We start from the raw sequence: 18,431 nt of genomic DNA, 5'->3' as shown, positions 1-18,431 counted from the left end.
AGATCCATGGATGACTGCATAGAAATGGAAAGCCAGATCGGTTAGTCCAGTAAAAGCTGCCTACCATTTCAAGGGCACCATTAGGTGTCTCTGGCAGGGACAGGGGCTCCCTACCGGATCTACGCCCTGCTGGACTCTTCCAATCGGACCTCTGGGGAGCTCCCATCCCCGTCATACACAGTATCTCTCCATGAGCATGCCATGTGCTCTGGGGACCTGACAGTATCTGCCATGATCTGGGATTTGGAGCCTCTTCCTGGCCCATTGCTGCAGCTCCCAGTCCCAACTGTCGCTGAAGAAGTCCCACTCCTTACTACTCCCATGGGCTTGCTCTGACCCCAAGACGTTCTGCTTCGCTTCCCCACACACAAGGGCTGGCTAGGGGCAGGTTACTCCTTGGGACTAGACTACCCTGGGCAGGCATCGCCCCACACTGGAGTCCAGGTCACGGGGTAATTCAAGGCAGAGCCCCAGCATCTCTCCTAATGGGAGAGCCAATGGATGAGCGACATCTCCCCCGAAGAAGTAAACGCAGGGTCCTCGCCAATTCTGGCCACTGAATTCCAACATTGGGGGAACTCATAGTCATAGAACGTAAGGCCAGAAGGTACCCCCAGATCATCCCATGTGACCTCCTGTCTATCACAGGCCACCAACACCCACCCACTAAACCCAGCAACCGATGGGAAATGAGGGGAACTTGTGACAGCAGCGGCGGGGAGAGGGTCTACAGTTTGGCAGCAAGACCTGATGTCCCTGTTTCCCTGAATCGGTCTCCTGTGGGAACAAACACTGAAATCCCTGTGTGCTGGGACTCATCTCCATAGATAATTTACTGTTCAGACATCACTAAACCTACCACTCTGCTCAGCCAGACTGAAATGGGAGAATGCCCATTAGTTGTGACGGCATTAGAGGAACAGGAAGTTTCAGTCTTAGAGCCATTGTTCTGGACACACTAAGAAGGTAACAGTTATTATAAATTGGCAGTAGCGCCTAGAGACCTCAGCCAAGAGCAGGATATCTTTGTGCTAAGCACTCTGTGTACACATAGTGAAAGACAAACCCTGCCCAAAAGACCTTAAAATGGGAATAAATGAGACAAACAGAGGGTGGGAGAAATCTGGTATTATCCCCATTTTACAGCTGGTGAATTGAGGCACCGAGAGGTTAAATGATTTGCCCAATGTCTCCCAGGAGGTCTGTAGCAGAGCCAGGAATTGAACTCAGACCACTCGAGTACCGTCAGCACAACTTCCTCTTTAAAGTGCTGTGGGCATACAGGGATTCCGTAACAGCTTGGGCTGAAACACGTGCTCAGACAAAAAACAAAGCAAGACATTAAAACTGTCAGTCTGTGCTAGTGAACTTTATTTACAGTGTGCACCTGACCCCAGAAGCAAGCAATACACACATGTGATGTGCACGGTCAGGGCCGTAACCAGGGCAGGCCGAGTGGGGCAGCTGCCCAGGGTGCAAAGCCACGGGGGTGGAAAAATGGGTCGGAAAAATGACCAAACAAAACGATAGGGAGCACAAGTAGGCTTGCTCGTCCCAGGCCTAGTTACGGCTCTGTACATGGTAAGTACCCAACTGAGACTGTGCCCTTCCTGCACGCTGCCTGGGATCACTGGCTTACTCCAAGGCTCGGGATTGTGCTAGCACCTTGTGAATGCTGCAGCCAGGGAAGGGTTTTCCATCCATGGGTTTGCAGTCTTCATGATCTCACTCCACTTGGCTTGGACAGATATAAAATCAAATGCACTGAAGTTGCTTTTGCCTTAATACCGCCTGACTTGCTGCGCAACACACCAGAGTCCAGGTTTCATACCATGCCCCCATCCGCCCCAAAGCAGATCGGATAGAATCAGTTTAATCACTAGAGGTGGGATACTCTTTCCTGGGGAAACTTCTGTAACCCTTTCCCCATCATGTTGACTCGGTTTTTCTTGGAAGGGCTGATACCAGCCAAAGGAGAAACCATGGATTGAGACTTCCCCAGCCTCTCTCCAGGTCACAACCCAAAGGTGACCCGGCAAAGGGTACAATACATTGGCCTTGTGTTCTTTTACTGCTTCTTTATGATGGAGAAAGACGGTCTGAAGGGGTTTGTCATTGAAAAAAAATTCTGCTTGTTTTTCACAATTCAATTCAAGCCCTGCCTAGCTTGGAAAGATTTGATGGTGACAGAACTTGCGAAATGATGAGATCACAAAAGCCAAGAAAGTGAAAGCTGAGTACTTGAGAGGGTGAGACGAAGGAATGTTTAATCAGACTGTTTGGGGGGTTTTGAGGGGGGGGTGGTGGTTGTCAGGCATATTTAACGCCAATGACAAATTAACATTCTTAAGAAAGGCTGCCTTTGCTAAAGATCAACACACCCAGCCCTTCGCTTCTGCTGTGAGAGCTCACAATATATATCCCTGAGACCCCCCCGGTCCCCGCCCCTCAGCAAAACCAGGGAGACCAGACATGACAGTTCTGAGATTTCTAAAGTACAAAACAAGCAGGAAAACTCGCTCTCTCGCTCACCCTTTTTGCAATCATAAAGCAGCAAAAAAAAAAAAAAAAAAAAAAGAGCAAAAGTTCCATTTAAAAAAATTCCTTCGCACGTCATCTTTAAGCTTCTGTCCTGGGGAATGAGGACAGATCGCTCAGGTTTCAGGAAGACTATAAAACTGGAGCATGAAGCTACCCTTAGAGACAGTGCACTGCTTTGGCAGGGGACACTCACACTGCGTGCATGCTGATGCACTTTTTGCTTACTGAAAAGGAATGGGAAGAAATACACGTGTGTGTATTCACACATAGCTGTGCATAGACATGTGCACATACACACACACAGAGCTTAAAGCCAGGCCCGGTGCCAGCTCCCCTGATTTGACTGCAAGCCTTGCAATGTTATGTATACACATGTACAGGTACCGTTTGCACAAATTTCATTTCATTTTTATCTTCCAGTTTAGCCCTGTTCTAAATGGCGGCCATCTCCGATCACTGTCAGCAGGACTGAAGCCACAGGCTGCCCTCAGCAAGATGGCTCCATGTCCCTTTGACACTGCAGGTGAACAAGGGCCTTCAGTTCCCCCAGCAGGAATGGCCACCACCTCCCATTGCTCCCAGTGGGGAAGAAGCCGAGCTGCCCGCAGGAGTGGGGGTGGCCATGTGATGGGTCAGGCTGGAGAACGTGGAGACCCGGGAGTGGGGCTGCCAAAGGGGACAGGGAGGGAATGGTGCGGCGCCAGACTGAGGGGGTGTGCGTGTGGCTCAGGTGAATGTGGGGAAGTAGAGGGGAGCATGAATGAGGAAGCTGCCTGTTAGGTAGGGAGGAGGATAGAATGGCAGCTCCCATGCCCCAGGGATTGGGAGGGGAAGTGGAGGCCCAGCTGAGCAGTGAGGGTGTCTTTTTGGGTCATGTGTTGCAGGTTCGATTTTGGCCCTAATGGGGCTGGTGAGGGGGGAGCTTTCCTGGAAAATAGATGAACACTAGCCCGACTGATCATAAAATAGCCCCACACCGTTGGGGCTGGCCATGCCAACGTGACCCCTCTGCAGTCAGCCATTCCTATCTGCCATGCCCTGCTTGCTGCAGACCTTGGCATGCTCCCCTCCCCGAGCCTGGTACCCAGCCCTCTAAGCACACACACTGCTGTTTGCATAGCCCCAGCCCTTGAACTTTCATTTCCTGGAGGGAGGGCGGGAGCCCTGGGTGCTGTTTACCTGTCTTCAGACCAGAGTTTGTGGCATAGGAAAGTTTCTCCGAGTCGCAGCAGGCGGCTGCATCACAACACACTAACTAGCCAGGACTCGGTAACCCAGCCTCAGCCCCAGCCCCCTGATGCTTCTTTGGGCTTCCAGGGCCCAATCCAGCACATGCTGAAATCAATGCAAAGACTCCCATTGACTTCAGTGGGCTTTGGATTGGGATCCCCCCATTCCTGATCTCCCCGCCCTTCTATGGCTCACTCACAGGTTGCTGTACATACGGGCAACAGGCAGCATGTTCTGTCCGTGTCCCTCCCTTCCCGTCCCATCCCCTACAGACATGTCCTGCAAGGAATGCCCTGATTCCCTGCAGCAGCACATGGGCCCCAGCAGTAGCCACCTGCAGCTCCTGGAGCAGCAGCCAAATCAAATACACACAGAACCCCCTGGTGCATGGACATGCCAATAAGACAAGGATGTGGGGGAAGAAATGCAAAACAGCCGAGGCCAAAGAAGCTCCCCCCTGAGCGACGGGCGGCCCCGGTCCCTTCCCACCACTTCAGTGCCGATGGCGCCCGCTGCAGGCCCGTACCCCCCCGGGTGCAGCTGATCGTGCTCCGTTAGGCTGTCCTGGTCATGAAGACCATCTTGGAGGAGTACACCAGGTCAACGATGTAGGCAATGAGGTTGAAGAAGGTGAGGAAGGTCACGCCCAGCAGTCTGTTCCATGAGCAACTACTGCCACATGAACTGGGTCTGGGGTTCCCTCTGAAGTTGAAGACGGGCCAGATGATGGCAGCCGTCAGGTACAGGAGCACAGCCAAGGCGTTGTAACCCACCAGGACTTTCTCCAAAGGGAAGGGTATGTAGGTGAGACATCGGCCAATGGTGAGGATGATGATGAGCAGCGTGACAATGAAGCAGATGCTGTAGACGGCTATGCACCATTGCTGGCCGGGTTCAATGTTATATGTCTTGGGGTCACTCACCAAGGAGAAGATAAGACAAGCCACATAGGCTTCAAACACCTTCAAGAGGCCAGGGACAGTGGCGAGGAAGCTGCTGATATCTCCAGGCCTGGCTCGGGTCATTCCAACCTCGATGGCATAGGCAATGAAGCAGATGCAGGACATGGCTGTAGCTGCTGCCTGATAAGCACATTTTCTGCCAGAGCAAGTGCCGGTGAGGAAGGTGGAAGGATACATGATGGAGGAGGTGAAGATCATGAGTGCTGCCAGCATGGCAAAGGCACTGGTGAAGTCATCCCAGGACAGTGGCAGCTTCTCAGAAAAGCTAAACAGCTCCAGCACCACGATCAGAACAGACACCACGAAGCAGAAGCACCAAGTGAACATGCACCAGGCCCCATAGGTTCCTTGGAAGTAGGAGGGATCAGCCACCAGACTGAAGGCCGTGCAGGACAGGAAGATCTCAAATAACCGGACAATCCCCACAGGGGTGATCAAGGAGTGGAAATTCACCTCGACTGGCATGATGCCCTTGGCACGAGAGAACCCCAGCAACCTGTGCCAACCGCAGCAGCCTCTGCCTCTCAAACTGCAGAGCCAGGTGGAAAGGCAAGGAATTCAGGCACCCGCGCTCACAAAGCTTAGTCCAGGCTGGCATGCACTGGGCGTGAAGGGCTGGAGCGGGTCCGGAAGGCTGTATTGTTAGAACAGAGTGCGCGGTGCCAATCTTGGGTACAGCCTACCTGCCTGGCTCGCAGCACCGCCCAAGTGGAACACCAGGGACAGCAGATGCAATTGGAGTTTGCTCTTATCTGGGCAAAGGGGATGGGCCCCTGGTCCAGGTTGATGGAGCTAGGAGGAAACACTTAATAAAATGGCTGATTATCCTACACACTGCCTGAGCCCAGCCTGGAGCGAGCAGGAGGGTCCCCCCCACAGCACTGCTCCCCGGCTCTCTGCCTTGCACTGGCCCCACCCGTCCTCCAGCTCCGCACAGTGCTGGATGGTGAAGGGCTTCTTCAGCATCGAGGGGGCTGGCTGCCTGGTCTGCTCCTGGAGCTGAATTCCAGGAGGTGCCCCTGTGCTCGCTCAGCTCTCTGCTCAGGGCAGGGCAGCAGCAGAGTAGATCATTAACAGAGGAGCTGGTTAAAGAGCAACTCATGGTACGCTGCAGCTGGTTGGTTCCTGGGAACTCTCTGTAACTAGATCACCTGCCCCCTCCACTCACACTGCCATGCTCCAAAGCGTCTGTCCACACAGACTCACTCCTCACTGAGCCTGCTGCCCCCCCAGCCCCATGGGATCCTTCGCACCTGGGCGAGGTGTGTGTGTGCGCACGGGGGCTACAGGGCTGATTCTGATTTCACCCACGCTGGTGTAAATGAGGAGGCACTGCAATGAAGTCAACAGGGCTACACCACTGCAAAGCTGGGGCCAGGGAGAACGTCAGTGGTGCAAGGTGCCATGAGCTCACAATGGCTGCTCACCTGAGTGCTTACCCCCGAGCCGGTTCCCCTGAGCTGGGCTAGCAGCCGGCAGCCCATGTACTTACCTTTTCTCTGTAAAGCAAAGGGGGGTGCATGCTGGGAGGTTCCTACCTGCGCTGAAGGGAGATGGCGACAGGGTGAGGCTGCGTTAAAGCCTGTGGCCCTCAGAGAACGGGAGGCACCATCCAGGAATGTGAAGACAGCTGGTGTTCTTTGCAGCTGGATGTGCTTGAGGCTAGAGGTGCTGCCAAGCCAGGGCCTGAGTCTGCAGCTGGCTCCATGCAGGTGCCAGGGGTTGTGGGTGCAGGAACGGGGCCCTGGGGTGCGTGTGGCAGGAGGCTGGTTGATGCAGTAGCTGTTCCAGGTGAGACTGAGGAGGTTCAGGCGGAGGAGTGGCCGTAGAGGATTCAGCCCTGGAGCGATCCAGGCTGAGATGGTGCTGACTGGCCCACATTTATCACCCTTGGGAGATCTCCTGGGCTCTCTTCCTCCTGCACTTTCATTGTAGGGCTAGGCCTAGGGCTGCTGGGGTATTGCACATCAGGAACTATTAACCCCTTCCCCCCCACCACTTGTAATCCCATTTAGTAAGAACTAGCAGGATGGGGCCTATTGCCTCAGCTACTGGACAGAGGCTGTGAGTTGGGCGAGGACCCCATTAATCCTTCAGCAGCAGCTTTGGCAGGTGACGTGAAAGGAAACCTGGCCCGTGCTGAGCTGGGGACAGCTCTTTGCATAACTTAGTGCCTCCTGCGCTTCACGCCCCTTTGGACTCTGGCCTGAGAACCTGCAGGGGAACCAGCCTTTGCTGCAGGAGGCTACCCTTTGGCGCACTCTGTCTGTAAGTTTGGTTTGCTCAGTGCTACTTGATGAACTTTGTTCCTCACAGCACGCCAGGTTCCTGGCTGCTCCCTGCGTCCCAATGGAGAAGGGACTAGGAGACAGCTCATGAGATTGAAGCACAGGCCTGGGTGCAGGACTCCTGGGTTCCACCTGCCTGCCCTCCACCCCATCCACATCCTGGGAGTTCCCAGCTGGTGCATTATAGCATTGCTGGGCTCCATCAAACACCTGTTGCGTTCCCAGCCCAGAGGTGGCTGCATTTCATTGCCGGATGAAGGGATTCAGGTGGTGTTTGCACATACCTTGGTGTGGGCAGTGCTACAGAATGTGCGAGGTTATTGTGTTTGGCTTCCTGAGGGGTGGGGGGTGGTAAAGGAGGCAGAGGAGGAGAACAGCATGCTCCAGGCATAGGCAGTTGCATGTAAAATGCCCACCGATCCTGGGGACTCAGCGCTTGGGTGACCAGTTTGGGCACGTGGGGCCTGATTTCCAGAGGGGGGCCGTGTGGCTGTGGCTTGCCTTGCTATCAAGCTGCAGGTAAGGTACTCAGCCCCACTGAAAATCAGACACAGGGGGTCACAGGTTGGCCTCCCCAAATCAGTGGCTGTAGCATTCCTGGGTGGGAGCTCTCTCTGGCTAGGGGAGATGGAGACAGCTAGTGAGCAGAGGGGCCCACTGGCTCATAGCACCTCTCCTTGCCCCCAGAGCTAGGGCAGACATACCAGCTCCCCCTCCTCAGCAGGGGCCTTGATAAGCAGTGCTAGTCCCCAGCCGGCACACTGCTGGGAATGAGGAGCAGGCCAGGTGGGGGCACAGGGCCAGACTCCTTCTCAGCTGTTTGCGAATGATTAATGGGGCCTGCCAGAGCCCTGGAGGCAGGACAGTGCGGTGATTGGAGAGAAGAGGCCGGTGCTACACCCAGAGCTGGGAATGTGGGGGAATCCAGCTCTGTAAAGGGCCTCACTGCTCTGGATGAAGGGAATGGCAGAATCTAGGCCTGGCTTCTCCCTGTCCCCGTACTACCTCCCGCTTGCTAGTGGATTCAGCCCCTGGGAAGGGGTAGCCCTATTTTCCAGATAGAGAACCCAGGTCCAAGGGGACGAAGAAGCCCCTTGCTAAGGTCACCCAGCTGGGCTGAGGCCAAGCCAGGGACTGTTGCTTGGTGCCAGACTGAGCTGAGGTTTTCCTCTCCCCAGTGAGCAAACAAGCTGTGCAGGGGCAGACTTCGCAATGGTCTGTGCATTAACTGGCTAATCAGCATTGCAGGCCAGCCCCACGCTAGGACCCAGAGCAGGGATCCCAGGCTGTCTTCACCTGAGAATGGTGGTGCAGGGTCTTACGCCCTCCCTCCTGGGGATCTCCTCTAGCCCTGGGGCAGTCCCTTGCCATACAGGCTACAGCCCCTGTTGGAAGCCCAGCCTGTTCCCCACAGCAGGCTGCACAGTGGCTGGGGCAGGAGATCCCCTAGCATGCTCCCAGTGACCCTGTGCTGCCCTTGTACTCAGGGGGAGCGGCAGGGACTGGGCTGGTGGGAACTGGTGTTTTTATGCCCTGGCAACTAGTCTGCAGTATTTTATAGTCTTTAGCAACCAGTGATCGGCAGTGAAATGGGCCTGTAGCATGAGCAAAGAGGAGCGCTGGTAAAGGAGTGGTGGGACCACTTGGGGAGCTCACAGCACAGGGCATGGCAACCCCACGCCCCTGCAGCACCATTCAGCCCCAGCTCCTGACCAGCCCTAAATGGGCAGGGGGGTTGGGGTTGGGGCAGGCTCTGCAGAGCCCCATGGGAGCGTATTAAGAGCTGCCAGGCAATGCAGGGAGCTGCCCTCCATTCCACCCCTGGACAAACAGGTCCTGCGTGGAGCTCTGCATTGCCGGCTTGCATGTACCAGGCCAGCTATACAGTACCCACCACAAGGGCTCTGCTCTCAGCTGGGGACTCTAGGGCAATTATCCCAGAGCCAATGCTTTCGATCTGCTGCCCTTACTAGCCTCTAGCCCCTAATTACAGGTGCATTGGCCCCTGCTGGCAGGGGGCGGGTAGCAGAGCCTTGCAGACTGAGGGGCCAGCCTGCAAGGATTGGGTTCGGATCGGGTCTGCTCACTCCTCCTGTCCCAGGGGGTCAGGGCGGCGGCAGCTGTGTGTCCTGCTCCTGCCAGCTGCCACCAACTCACTGCGCCGGTACCCTGCAGAGTGAGTGTACTGAGGAGCCCGCAGCACGCACAGTGCAGCAGGGGGCGGCTGGCAGGAGGGGGGCATGCAGCAGCCTGCTGCGCTGACCCCACGGGCAAGGCGGCTGGGGACGGTTCATGGGCACGGGGTGGGGGGAGCCCCCACTGGGCTGAGCCCCAAGGACAAGGGGGCAGAGGCGGTGCTGTGAGAGGGTCAGGGCCGGGTGTGAAAAGGACTCGACTGACTCTTGGGCTGGGTGGAGTCAGCTGTGCCCCAGCAGACCTCCAGGAGGGTGGGGCTAAGGAGCAGGTGGGGACTGGCCCAGGGGAGCTGGCTGGAGGGCCCTGTGGAGAAGGTGGCTGGCAGGGTGGGGACTGGCCCAGGGGAGCTGGCTGGAGGGCCCTGTGGAGAAGGTGGCTGGCAGGGTGGGGACTGGCCCAGGGGAGCTGGCTGGAGGGCCCTGTGGAGAAGGTGGCTGGCAGGGTGGGGACTGGCCCAGGGGAGCTGGCTGGAGCGCCCTGTGGAGAAGGCGGCTGGCAGAGTGGGGGACTGGCCCAGGGGAGCTGGCTGGAGGGCCCTGTGGAGAAGGTGGCTGGCAGGGTGGGGACTGGCCCAGGGAAGCTGGCTGGAGGGCCCTGTGGAGAAGGTGGCTGGCAGGGTGGGGACTGGCCCAGGGGAGCTGGCTGGAGCGCCCTGTGGAGACAGCAGCTGGCAGGTTGGGGACTGGCTCAGGGGAGCTGGCTGGAGGGCCCTGTGGAGAAGGTGGCTGGCAGGGTGGGGACTGGCCCAGGGGAGCTGGCTGGAGCGCCCTGTGGAGACAGCAGCTGGCAGGTTGGGGACTGGCTCAGGGGAGCTGGCTGGAGGGCCCTGTGGAGACAGCAGCTGGCAGAGTGGGGGACTGGCCCAGGGGAGCTGGCTGGAGGGCCCTGTGGAGATGGTGGCTGGCAGGTTGGGGACTGGCTATGGGGAGCTGGCTGGAGGGCCCTGTGGAGAAGGTGGCTGGCAGGGTGGGGACTGGCCCAGGGGAGCTGGCTGGAGGGCCCTGTAGAGAAGGTGGCTGGCAGGTTGGGGACTGGCTCAGGGGAGCTGGCTGGAGGGCCCTGTGGAGAAGGTGGCTGGCAGGGTGGGGACTGGCCCAGGGGAGCTGGCTGGAGCGCCCTGTGGAGACAGCAGCTGGCAGGGTGGGGACTGGCCCAGGGGAGCTGGCTGGAGGGCCCTGTGGAGAAGGTGGCTGGCAGGGTGGGGACTGGCCCAGGGGAGCTGGCTGGAGGGCCCTGTGGAGAAGGTGGCTGGCAGGGTGGGGACTGGCCCAGGGGAGCTGGCTGGAGCGCCCTGTGGAGACAGCAGCTGGCAGGTTGGGGACTGGCTCAGGGGAGCTGGCTGGAGGGCCCTGTGGAGAAGGCGGCTGGCAGGGTGGGGACTGGCCCAGGGGAGCTGGCTGGAGCGCCCCGTGGAGCAGCAGCTGGCAGGTTGGGGACTGGCTCAAGGGAGCTGGCTGGAGCGCCCTGTGGAGACAGCAGCTGGCAGGGTGGGGACTGGCTCAGGGGAGCTGGCTGGAGGGCCCTGTGGAGAAGGCGACTGGGAGGATGGGCCGCTCCGGGCTGGCCAGGGCACAGCCCCAGCTGACTGCTGCTGATTCCTCCATCCCTGCGAGGCTGGCTGCAGCCTTCCCTGTTGGGCTCGAGGCTCAGTCTCCAGGCACTTGGCTTCTCGGGGAGCTTAGTCTGGGCTGACGCCGCAGGCAGAGCATAGCCGGGTTTGGGGGGGAGGGGACTCCCTGCTAGAAGGAGCCTCAGAGCCCCACTGCTCATTCCCTGTCAGTGGCAATGGCTCAGGGCCCCCAGGCCTTTTTAGCCTCTAGGCCCCATCTGGGGGGAGGCCAAGGATCCCGGCGGGGAAGGGGCTCCAAACGGGGATGGGTCAGGCGTAGATGCACCAGGCGGCTGCAGGAAGGGGACACTGGCTGAAGCGCTGTACATGGGGCCCGGGTGGGAGCAGCTCTGCACCGACCCCTTCCCTGTGAGGGGATGAACAGGCACCAGGCGAAGGCTGCAGGGGGATCTTTAATGTGTGACCAGAGCCTCCCGTGAGAGAACGAGCTCCAGCCCCAGCTGTACAGAGGACAGTATCTGGCCAAGCACCGCCCTGCGGGCTGGGGGGGATTGCCCCGTGACACCCCTTGCTCCTCCCGCTGCCTGGCTCTCAGCCCCAGCCATGGCCCTCCCACCAATGCCTCTCCCCTGGCTGGGGCAGCCTGCATCCATCTCCCCGCCCCCCTGGCTTTTCCCAGCCCACGTGTGGTTTGGACACACACTGCTGGTGGCTTTGCCCAACAGGCAGTCGGTTGGGCCTCCGTCTCCCTCTGCTATCCCCCAAACCTTAGCACTGCCCATCCCACCTTTTCCCTAACCCTATGGGCAGCTACAGGCTCTAGCCCTCTGTAGGATGGGTCAGAACCCTTAGAGGAATTCCACTGGGCAGTCCCCTAAGGACATGGGAGAGGCTGGCTAGGTACCTCCACCTCCCAGAGCTTCACTCATCCCCCAGCAGGAAGGGCTGGCTCTGCCTCCCCAGCCCCAGGGCTCCCTCCACCCCACAGCAGGAAGGGCCCCCTCTGCCCCACAGCACGCAGGGCGGTGTTCTACTCCAGTCCCCCCTCATGGGAGATACAGGCGCTGGGCCTCCCAAAGGAGCTGGAGGCTCAGGGCAGCAGCCCAGGTGGGCAAGATCAGGAGGTGAGGCTGTTCTCAGTAGCGCAGGCCTGAGGCTGCCCCCGTCCCGGGGGCAATGGCATGAAGTGGGAAATGCCTGCGCCTCCACACCTTCCCATGGGTGCTGCTCGGGTCTCGGGGGGTCAGGCCCACTGGCTCCAGTCTGTGCCTCTGTGGTAGGGCAGGGCTCTCTCCAGAACTGGGGTGTGCTTGTCGGGGAGCAGTGGTGCAGGGGGTGCGTGTGCCAGGAACCTACGAGCTCCATGCAAAGTCGCCAAGGGGGACGGGCATGGGGGAAACAGGAGGAATGGATGGGGAGCAGTGGGGGCCCTCGAGGCAGTGCCTGGCCCAGCCCCCCAAGAGTCTTTCCTTGCTTAAGGCTGTTGCACGGCAGGAAGGTTTTGGTGCAGCGGCAGAGACAGCGCCTGGCCCAGCACTAGGGCACTTGGGGTCTGTCCAGGGGGTGGGGATCTCAGCTCCTCCCCCCCCATAGCCAGTCTGTGGGCGCTGTCTGGGAGGAGGACGCCCTGCTCTCCCTGCTCAGAGGTCGCTCTCCACCTCGTCCTTCCCCAGCAGCCCGTTGACAGGGCTCAGTGCCAGCCGGTTGCTCTCGTTGAGCCGCTGCACGCGGTATCTCTCGTAATGCACGTTGTGGGTGATGTCCTTGAGATCCTGCAGGTGGGACCTGGGGTGGGTGGAGAGCGAGAGGCGGGGGTAAAGGGGCAGGAAGAACAGCTCCAGCCAGGCCCTGGGCCCTGCAGCCAGAGGTCCCCAAATAGGCTAAGCGTGTGCTGTAAAAGCCATCCCACTATGAGGGGCAGAGCCTTGCTGCCATCCCCCTCCCTCCAGAAGCACCACCCCCTCTGCCAGTCCCCCAAGGGCTGCCCTCACTGTCCCATGGCTTCCCCTCCAGGACCCCAGCCCAATCCCGCACTCCCCGCTGAGTGACCCAACTCCTACGGCTTTCCCTGGGAGTGGAGGGTGCTGAGCCCTGCACAGGGATGGGCTCCAAGCGGGGGCCAGGCCCTCCCCAACCCCACCCTGCGTGCCTGGGGCTGTACCCCTCTCCCTGTGCATTAGGGGGGCGGGTCCAGCCAGGCGTCTCACCGGATGAGCAGGTCTCGGAGCAGGGGGAATTCGCAGTGCGCTGGGTTCTCCACTGAAAAACAAGACACAGACGAGGTGTAGCCAGCCCTACCACCTGGGTGGAGCACAGGAGGGATTCAGATGCATAAGGAATGCATTCAAAGCCACCCTGGCCAGAGCAGCACCCCATGTCCTGCCACCATCCCATCCCCCGCCTTGGCTTTTAACACCATCTTGTCCGCTCTGTCCTTTACTGGGAGACTAGATCCTGCCCTAGGAGGATCCTAGGAGCCTTTCACTCCTGCTGGGGAGCTGCAAGGAGGCAGGTGGTCACTAGGGGGCAGCAGGCTCCCATGTACTGGGTAAATGGCAGGGGCGACATGCAGGCAGCTGCAATCTCAACAGAACAGCAGCATCCCCCTGTTCAAAAGAGCAGCCCAACTCCAGGGCACCGCGTCCAGGCAGCGGCCTAAGCGTGGTGCTCCACGAGGCCTGCCTGGATGGAGTGGACACAGCAACGGGACCCCAAGGAGTGCTGCAGGGGGACCCAGGAACAGCCCTGGTTTGCACGTGTGTTCGTACGTGGAGGCGTGCCGGTGGGGCTGCTCCCGGGGGTAGCTCTGTGTCCAGTGGTGTTCAGAGACGTCGCATGTGCAGTGAGAGTCTGGGTATGGGAGTGAGAGGGAGCGCTCGCCGTGTGTGCACGTACAGGGGTTGTGGGGGAGCCCTGTGCTAATACACATTAGCACACGTATGATGGCTGCACATGGGTATATAGGCTTGGAATCCCCACTGACAAACACCTGTCGGGGAGGGTCTAGGTTTACTTGGTCCTGCCTCAGCGCAGGGGGCTGGACTAATCAACCGCTCGAGGTCCCTTCCAGCCCAGGTCTGTCATATTCCGTGTGTCCCCGTGCAGTTCCACACGCAGAGCGCCTGCCTAGGGGTTCGTGTGTGTCAGCCTGGCTTTGCATGGGTGTGGGAGCGCCAGGCCAGCTCCAGCTGCCCCCCTGAGGCCGCGCCAGTCCCCTCCATGCACAGCGAGCTGGTGAGCTCTCCCTCTGGCACGGAGCACAGCCAGGCAGCAGCTGGGAGCCTTCAGCCAGCGTTCTGACGGGTTACCTGGCAGCGCCGTGGCCGCACGGTTCCAGCCGCCTTTGATAAATGAAGAGGCCCTTGGTAACGCGCTCCAGAAAGGCTCTTCCCAGGCCCCAGCTGACCCCCAGCACCAGCCAGGCGCAGGTGCAAGGGCTCACAGGGGGAAAGGGCCTGAGGCTACAGTGACTGCTTGGGACGTGGGGGGAGGATGGGTGGTCCCGTTGCTGAGGCTGCAGGAGCACGGGCATGGCAGAGCACCACAGCGTCCCTGCCTGGGGATGAGGCCCATGGATCCCTGCACACCCAGGAGGTTGGGGGGCCGGGAAGAAGGCTGCATCTGCAGTGGTGACTCACAGCGTGGTGCTGGAGGAAAGCTAAGGGCCGCCTGGCAGATATAATGGGCCACGTTCCACGCTAGCGTCATTCTGACTAGTTCAGGAGGCTGACCCCAGGGGTGACCCGAGTGCAGTGTATGTCCTGAGTGCGAGGGATGGGCTTGGTGCTGCACACGCTTCACCCCAGCTCTCAGCAGAGCCTGCGGATCCCCGGCGCTCAGGGAGCAGCACAGCTCCAGAGGGGAGTGGGCAAGCCCAGACAGGCTCCAGCTGCCCCAGCTCCCTACTGGGATTGTGGGTCTCTTGGGGAGGAGCTCCCAGCTGCACTGGCTGCAGCAGTGCTCAGGGGACGGCTGGCTCGGGAGGATGCCTGCTTGCTGCACTTCCCAGGCCCTGCGTGTCAGGTTTATTGCAGCCCAGATGCTGGGAGGGGCGCTTGCTGCAGGAGCCAGGTATCACAGCGGCCTGGCAGATTGCTGGGAGTGAGAGGTGAAGGCAGTGGCGCGATCGCAGCTCCACTCCACAGATGCTGGGCAGGGCCAGTGGGCAGGGCCAGGCCAGGTTCAGTAGGCCCGGGAAGGAGCTGGGAGGACAGCCAGAGCTGGCTTTGGACACAAGGGCACCATTGGGCACAGGGCTCCAGAAGCCTGCCCAAAACAGCAGGGGCTGGGAGTGCAGATGCAAGCGGAGTGGTATGCCGGAGAACCCAACTCCACCAGGGTGCAGCCAAGTCCCTGGCTGGGTCGCATCTGCGAGGGGCAGTGGATCTACCAGCCCGAGGCTCAGGAACCCTCCAAACCCTCCGTCCACAGACCAGCCAGGGGGACAGAGCCAGTGTTAGCGGGGGTCCATTGGGAGCTGGGCAGCTGGGGGACAGGATCCGTCTCAACACTAGGAACACCCAGCTGCCATCTCTGCTCAGGATGGGGAACCCGGAGCTGCGCCCCACCCACGTTCGAGGGACCTGTTACCTTCAATGATCCCCCACTTGGTCTTGCGGCCCAAGACCCTCTTCCCGTTCACCTGATGCTCCTTGTCCGCTCCCACCACCGCAAAGGGGATTTTGTCCTGCATGGGAAGAGGGGGCAGAGTCACTGTAGAACTGGGACAGGCCCACATCTCTGATCAGCGAGCCCTGGCACTGCCACTCGGGGGCAGGCTCCCTCCTCAGCGCTGCTGTCACTGCTCAGCACAGCTGCCCATCCGCCTGTCCCAGCCAGAGAGGGACACAGAGCATCCCATGGCAGCCGGTCCCAGCCCAGCTCAGCTTCCCCTCCCCCCCCCCAGCCTCCCAGCACTCACTCGAATTTTATCATTCAATATCCTGTCGTCTGGGTTGTCATCAAAATCCTCCTGGGGATAGACGCTGATGCCGTGGGCCTTCAAGTCCTTCTGGATCTGCAGGAGACAGCACCTGTGAAATTGGTCTGTGCTAGCAATGGAGTTGGCGACTGTTCATCCTAAAGCCCTCAAGAGAGTATATAATCTCTCCTACCACTGAAATGTGGCCACCTCTGGGGTGGAGCAGGGCACTTGTTAAACAGCCCGCAGCAACACAACCTATGTGCTTAGAACCCTGTATCCAATTGACTTGCATGGGGGGATTTCAGGTGGGCAGGGGTCATTGCAGGAGCTGATATTTGGCTGGGACACTGAGTGTCAGATGCCGTGACCATGAGCTGCTGCCTCCTGCTGCTTTCCTCTCTGTCCCTGATGTGCCTCTGCTCAGCTCGGGGGAGAAGAGACACACAGACGCCTCTGTCTTACCGCAAGAGACCTGTGGGTTCTTGGGTTGCCCTGGCCCTATTGGAGACCTCCCAGCTGTTTGGGGCAATCTTACCCAGCCCAGCCCTTTAACATCGCTCAGCCCCCAACCCACCCTGAGAGGCACCTCAAGCCATGCAGCCTACGCCCAGCCTCGCCCCAAGGGCTCTGGGGTTCCCGTGCACAGCTGCGCTGGCCTGCCCTCCTCCCAGGTGAGGTAAGAGCTCCATCTCTCCCTTACGAGGCCCCTCACCCTCTGCTTGAACTCGGCCCGTTCCTCCAGGGTCAGCGTGTCTGCCTTGGCGATCACTGGCACCACGTTGACGATCTTACTCAGCCGCCTCATGAACTCCAGATCCAAGGGACGCAGCCTGAGAGGGAAAGCCCTGGGTGTTCAGCATGGCCAGAGGGGGGCGCTGGTGCAACGAGATTGGAGATCCTCCATGCTCACGCTGCTTTCCCCGCCTCCCCCCAGCCATGGGCCCCATCCTGGCAGACTGGGGCAGAGACGGCCAGCCACTGCCCTCAGACCAGTGGCACCATCAGGTGTCCAGAGCAGAGAGGCCAATGGGAATGGAGAGCCAAGTCCTCTAGCGACTGACAGCAGCAGCAGCGAGGTGAATTCACCCACACAGCCCTAGCTGTGGGGCTGACCCAGAGGGGCCCACTGAGATGGGCAGCAGGGGGCCAGCTGGGATGTGGACTCTCCTTCGGTAGGAACCGACCCAAGACGGATTCACACGCCACACACCGGCCCCCAGCCAGCTGAGCTGGTTACTGCCCCAGCCGGAGGCAAGCTGGCTTCCTCATCCCACTAGCAGCTCCATGAGCCAGCCAATCCCTTGCAAAGGGCTCAGGCTGCCCCCCCTAGGGAGAGGTCAGCCCAGCAGGGCATTTGGGTAGCCAGGCAGGGCACTGGGCACTCAGGAGTGGGCAGAGACTGATCACAGCTCACCAGTGGCCAGTGGGTGGCACGAAGTACACACAGCTGTGGACCCTGGTGTCTGGGATCTTCCGTTTGCGGCTGATGAGGATCTCCTCTCTCAGGTACTTCTCGTACTGCTCGTTGATGTACTTGATGATGGGGTCCCAGCTGGGTGATGGGAGAGGAGGCAAGAGACTGATCACCCGCATCCCCTAGGCACTGTGCGCACTGCACACACAGGAACTGTCCCACCCACCACTGAAAGGCAGCCACCTCTGGGGCGGAGACCAGCACCAGCGCACAGCAGAAGGAGCTCAGATCTGACAGCGTGGCATAAAGCCTTCGGCAAAGTGGGGTTGGAGGAAGGGGGTGGTGTTTTAACCAAATCCCTAACTCTTACAGAAGTGTCCCAAGAGCTTTGGTGTCCCCACAGAGCGAAGAAGAGCTGGGTTTTAGGGTCTCCTCTGAAACCCCCCACAGTAACTGCCTGGAGCTCACACAGTAACTGCCTGGAGCTCAATGGATCTAGCTCACGCAGCTGAAAGGCAGAGTCCGCAGTGCCAGGGTGTGACCCTCTGGTGCCAGGGTGTCACGTTATTACCAACCAGCTGCTCAGACTAAGCCTTCCCTGGTACCCCTCCTTCCATGGCCTGCCCTCGGCCAGCAACACTGGGCTCCCTCCCGCCTTGCTCACATTGCCCTTGGGGTCCCCAGAACCGGGTGAGAACCTACCAGTTTTCATTGTTGATCTGGTCGCCGAACCCTGGCGTGTCTGTCACAGTCAGCTTCATCTTCACGCCCTTCTCTTCGATAACTACCGGGGGCAGAGGGTGCAAGGTCACGGGAGGGGGGGCCTCCAGGAGTCCCCTGGCCCCCCGCTGGGCATCTCTCGCACAGAGCCCCTCCCCAGCTCCTGCTGGCTTCCCACTGCTCTCTGGGCACACTCTGCTTGGGTATTTCCCCGGACACACGCAGCAGAGCGGTCCAGGCCTGGAACTAGCAGCTGTGGGGGCTGGGGAGGGACCTTGGTGACTGCCTAGCACCTGGGGCACAGCGTGGGGAATCCATCCACTAGGCTCGCCCAGGCCAGGGGGCAGCAGCAACGGCCCCGCGGGCGCCCGGGCAGGCCGAGATGGGAGGACGGGGACGATGGGGCCGGATCCTGCCCCCAGTGAAGTCAATGGAAGCTCTGCCGTGGCCAGGGAATTGCCCTCATGCCTGCTGAGCTCTCACTCCCCTGCCTGGAGCAGAGGGGCAGGAGCCACAGGCAGGCTGGCCTTCCCCTGGGGGGTCGCTCTCGGGACAGGAGGCGGTCAAGCCAGAGGCTCACAAAGGA

At 59.7% G+C, this 18,431-nt stretch overlaps 2 protein-coding genes across 2 annotated transcripts in view; both read right to left on the bottom strand.

Moving 5' to 3' along the window:
• Positions 1 to 4,325: 4,325 nt before the first annotated feature.
• Positions 4,326 to 5,198, bottom strand: LOC135885199 (myeloid-associated differentiation marker-like). The gene has a single exon (XM_065412849.1). The coding sequence runs from the start codon at positions 5,196 to 5,198 to the stop codon at positions 4,326 to 4,328; it is 873 nt and encodes a 290-aa protein (XP_065268921.1).
• Positions 5,199 to 11,969: 6,771 nt separating this feature from the next.
• Positions 11,970 to 18,431, bottom strand: part of SEPTIN12 (septin 12) — a 28,684-nt gene continuing 22,222 nt past the window's right edge. Inside the window, exons 4-10 of the mRNA XM_065411729.1 lie at positions 17,828 to 17,909; positions 17,126 to 17,263; positions 16,424 to 16,541; positions 15,709 to 15,804; positions 15,378 to 15,474; positions 12,995 to 13,046; positions 11,970 to 12,572 (exon numbers count right to left, since the gene is read on the bottom strand). Coding sequence (XP_065267801.1) covers positions 12,428 to 12,572; positions 12,995 to 13,046; positions 15,378 to 15,474; positions 15,709 to 15,804; positions 16,424 to 16,541; positions 17,126 to 17,263; positions 17,828 to 17,909 — 728 coding nt within the window. The 3' untranslated portion in view covers positions 11,970 to 12,427. The remainder of the gene's footprint in view (positions 12,573 to 12,994; positions 13,047 to 15,377; positions 15,475 to 15,708; positions 15,805 to 16,423; positions 16,542 to 17,125; positions 17,264 to 17,827; positions 17,910 to 18,431) is intronic.

This window comes from Emys orbicularis, chromosome 10 (assembly GCF_028017835.1).
Source record: "Emys orbicularis isolate rEmyOrb1 chromosome 10, rEmyOrb1.hap1, whole genome shotgun sequence".
Lineage (NCBI taxonomy): Eukaryota > Metazoa > Chordata > Testudines > Emydidae > Emys > Emys orbicularis.
Note: the sequence above shows the minus strand (reverse complement) of the source record. Positions and strands in the feature narration are given on the sequence as shown.

Excerpts from the sequence above, each read along its gene's own strand:
- LOC135885199 (XM_065412849.1), bottom strand. The coding sequence starts at position 5,198 with ATGCCAGTCGAGGTGAATTTCCACTCCTTGATCACCCCTGTGGGGATT.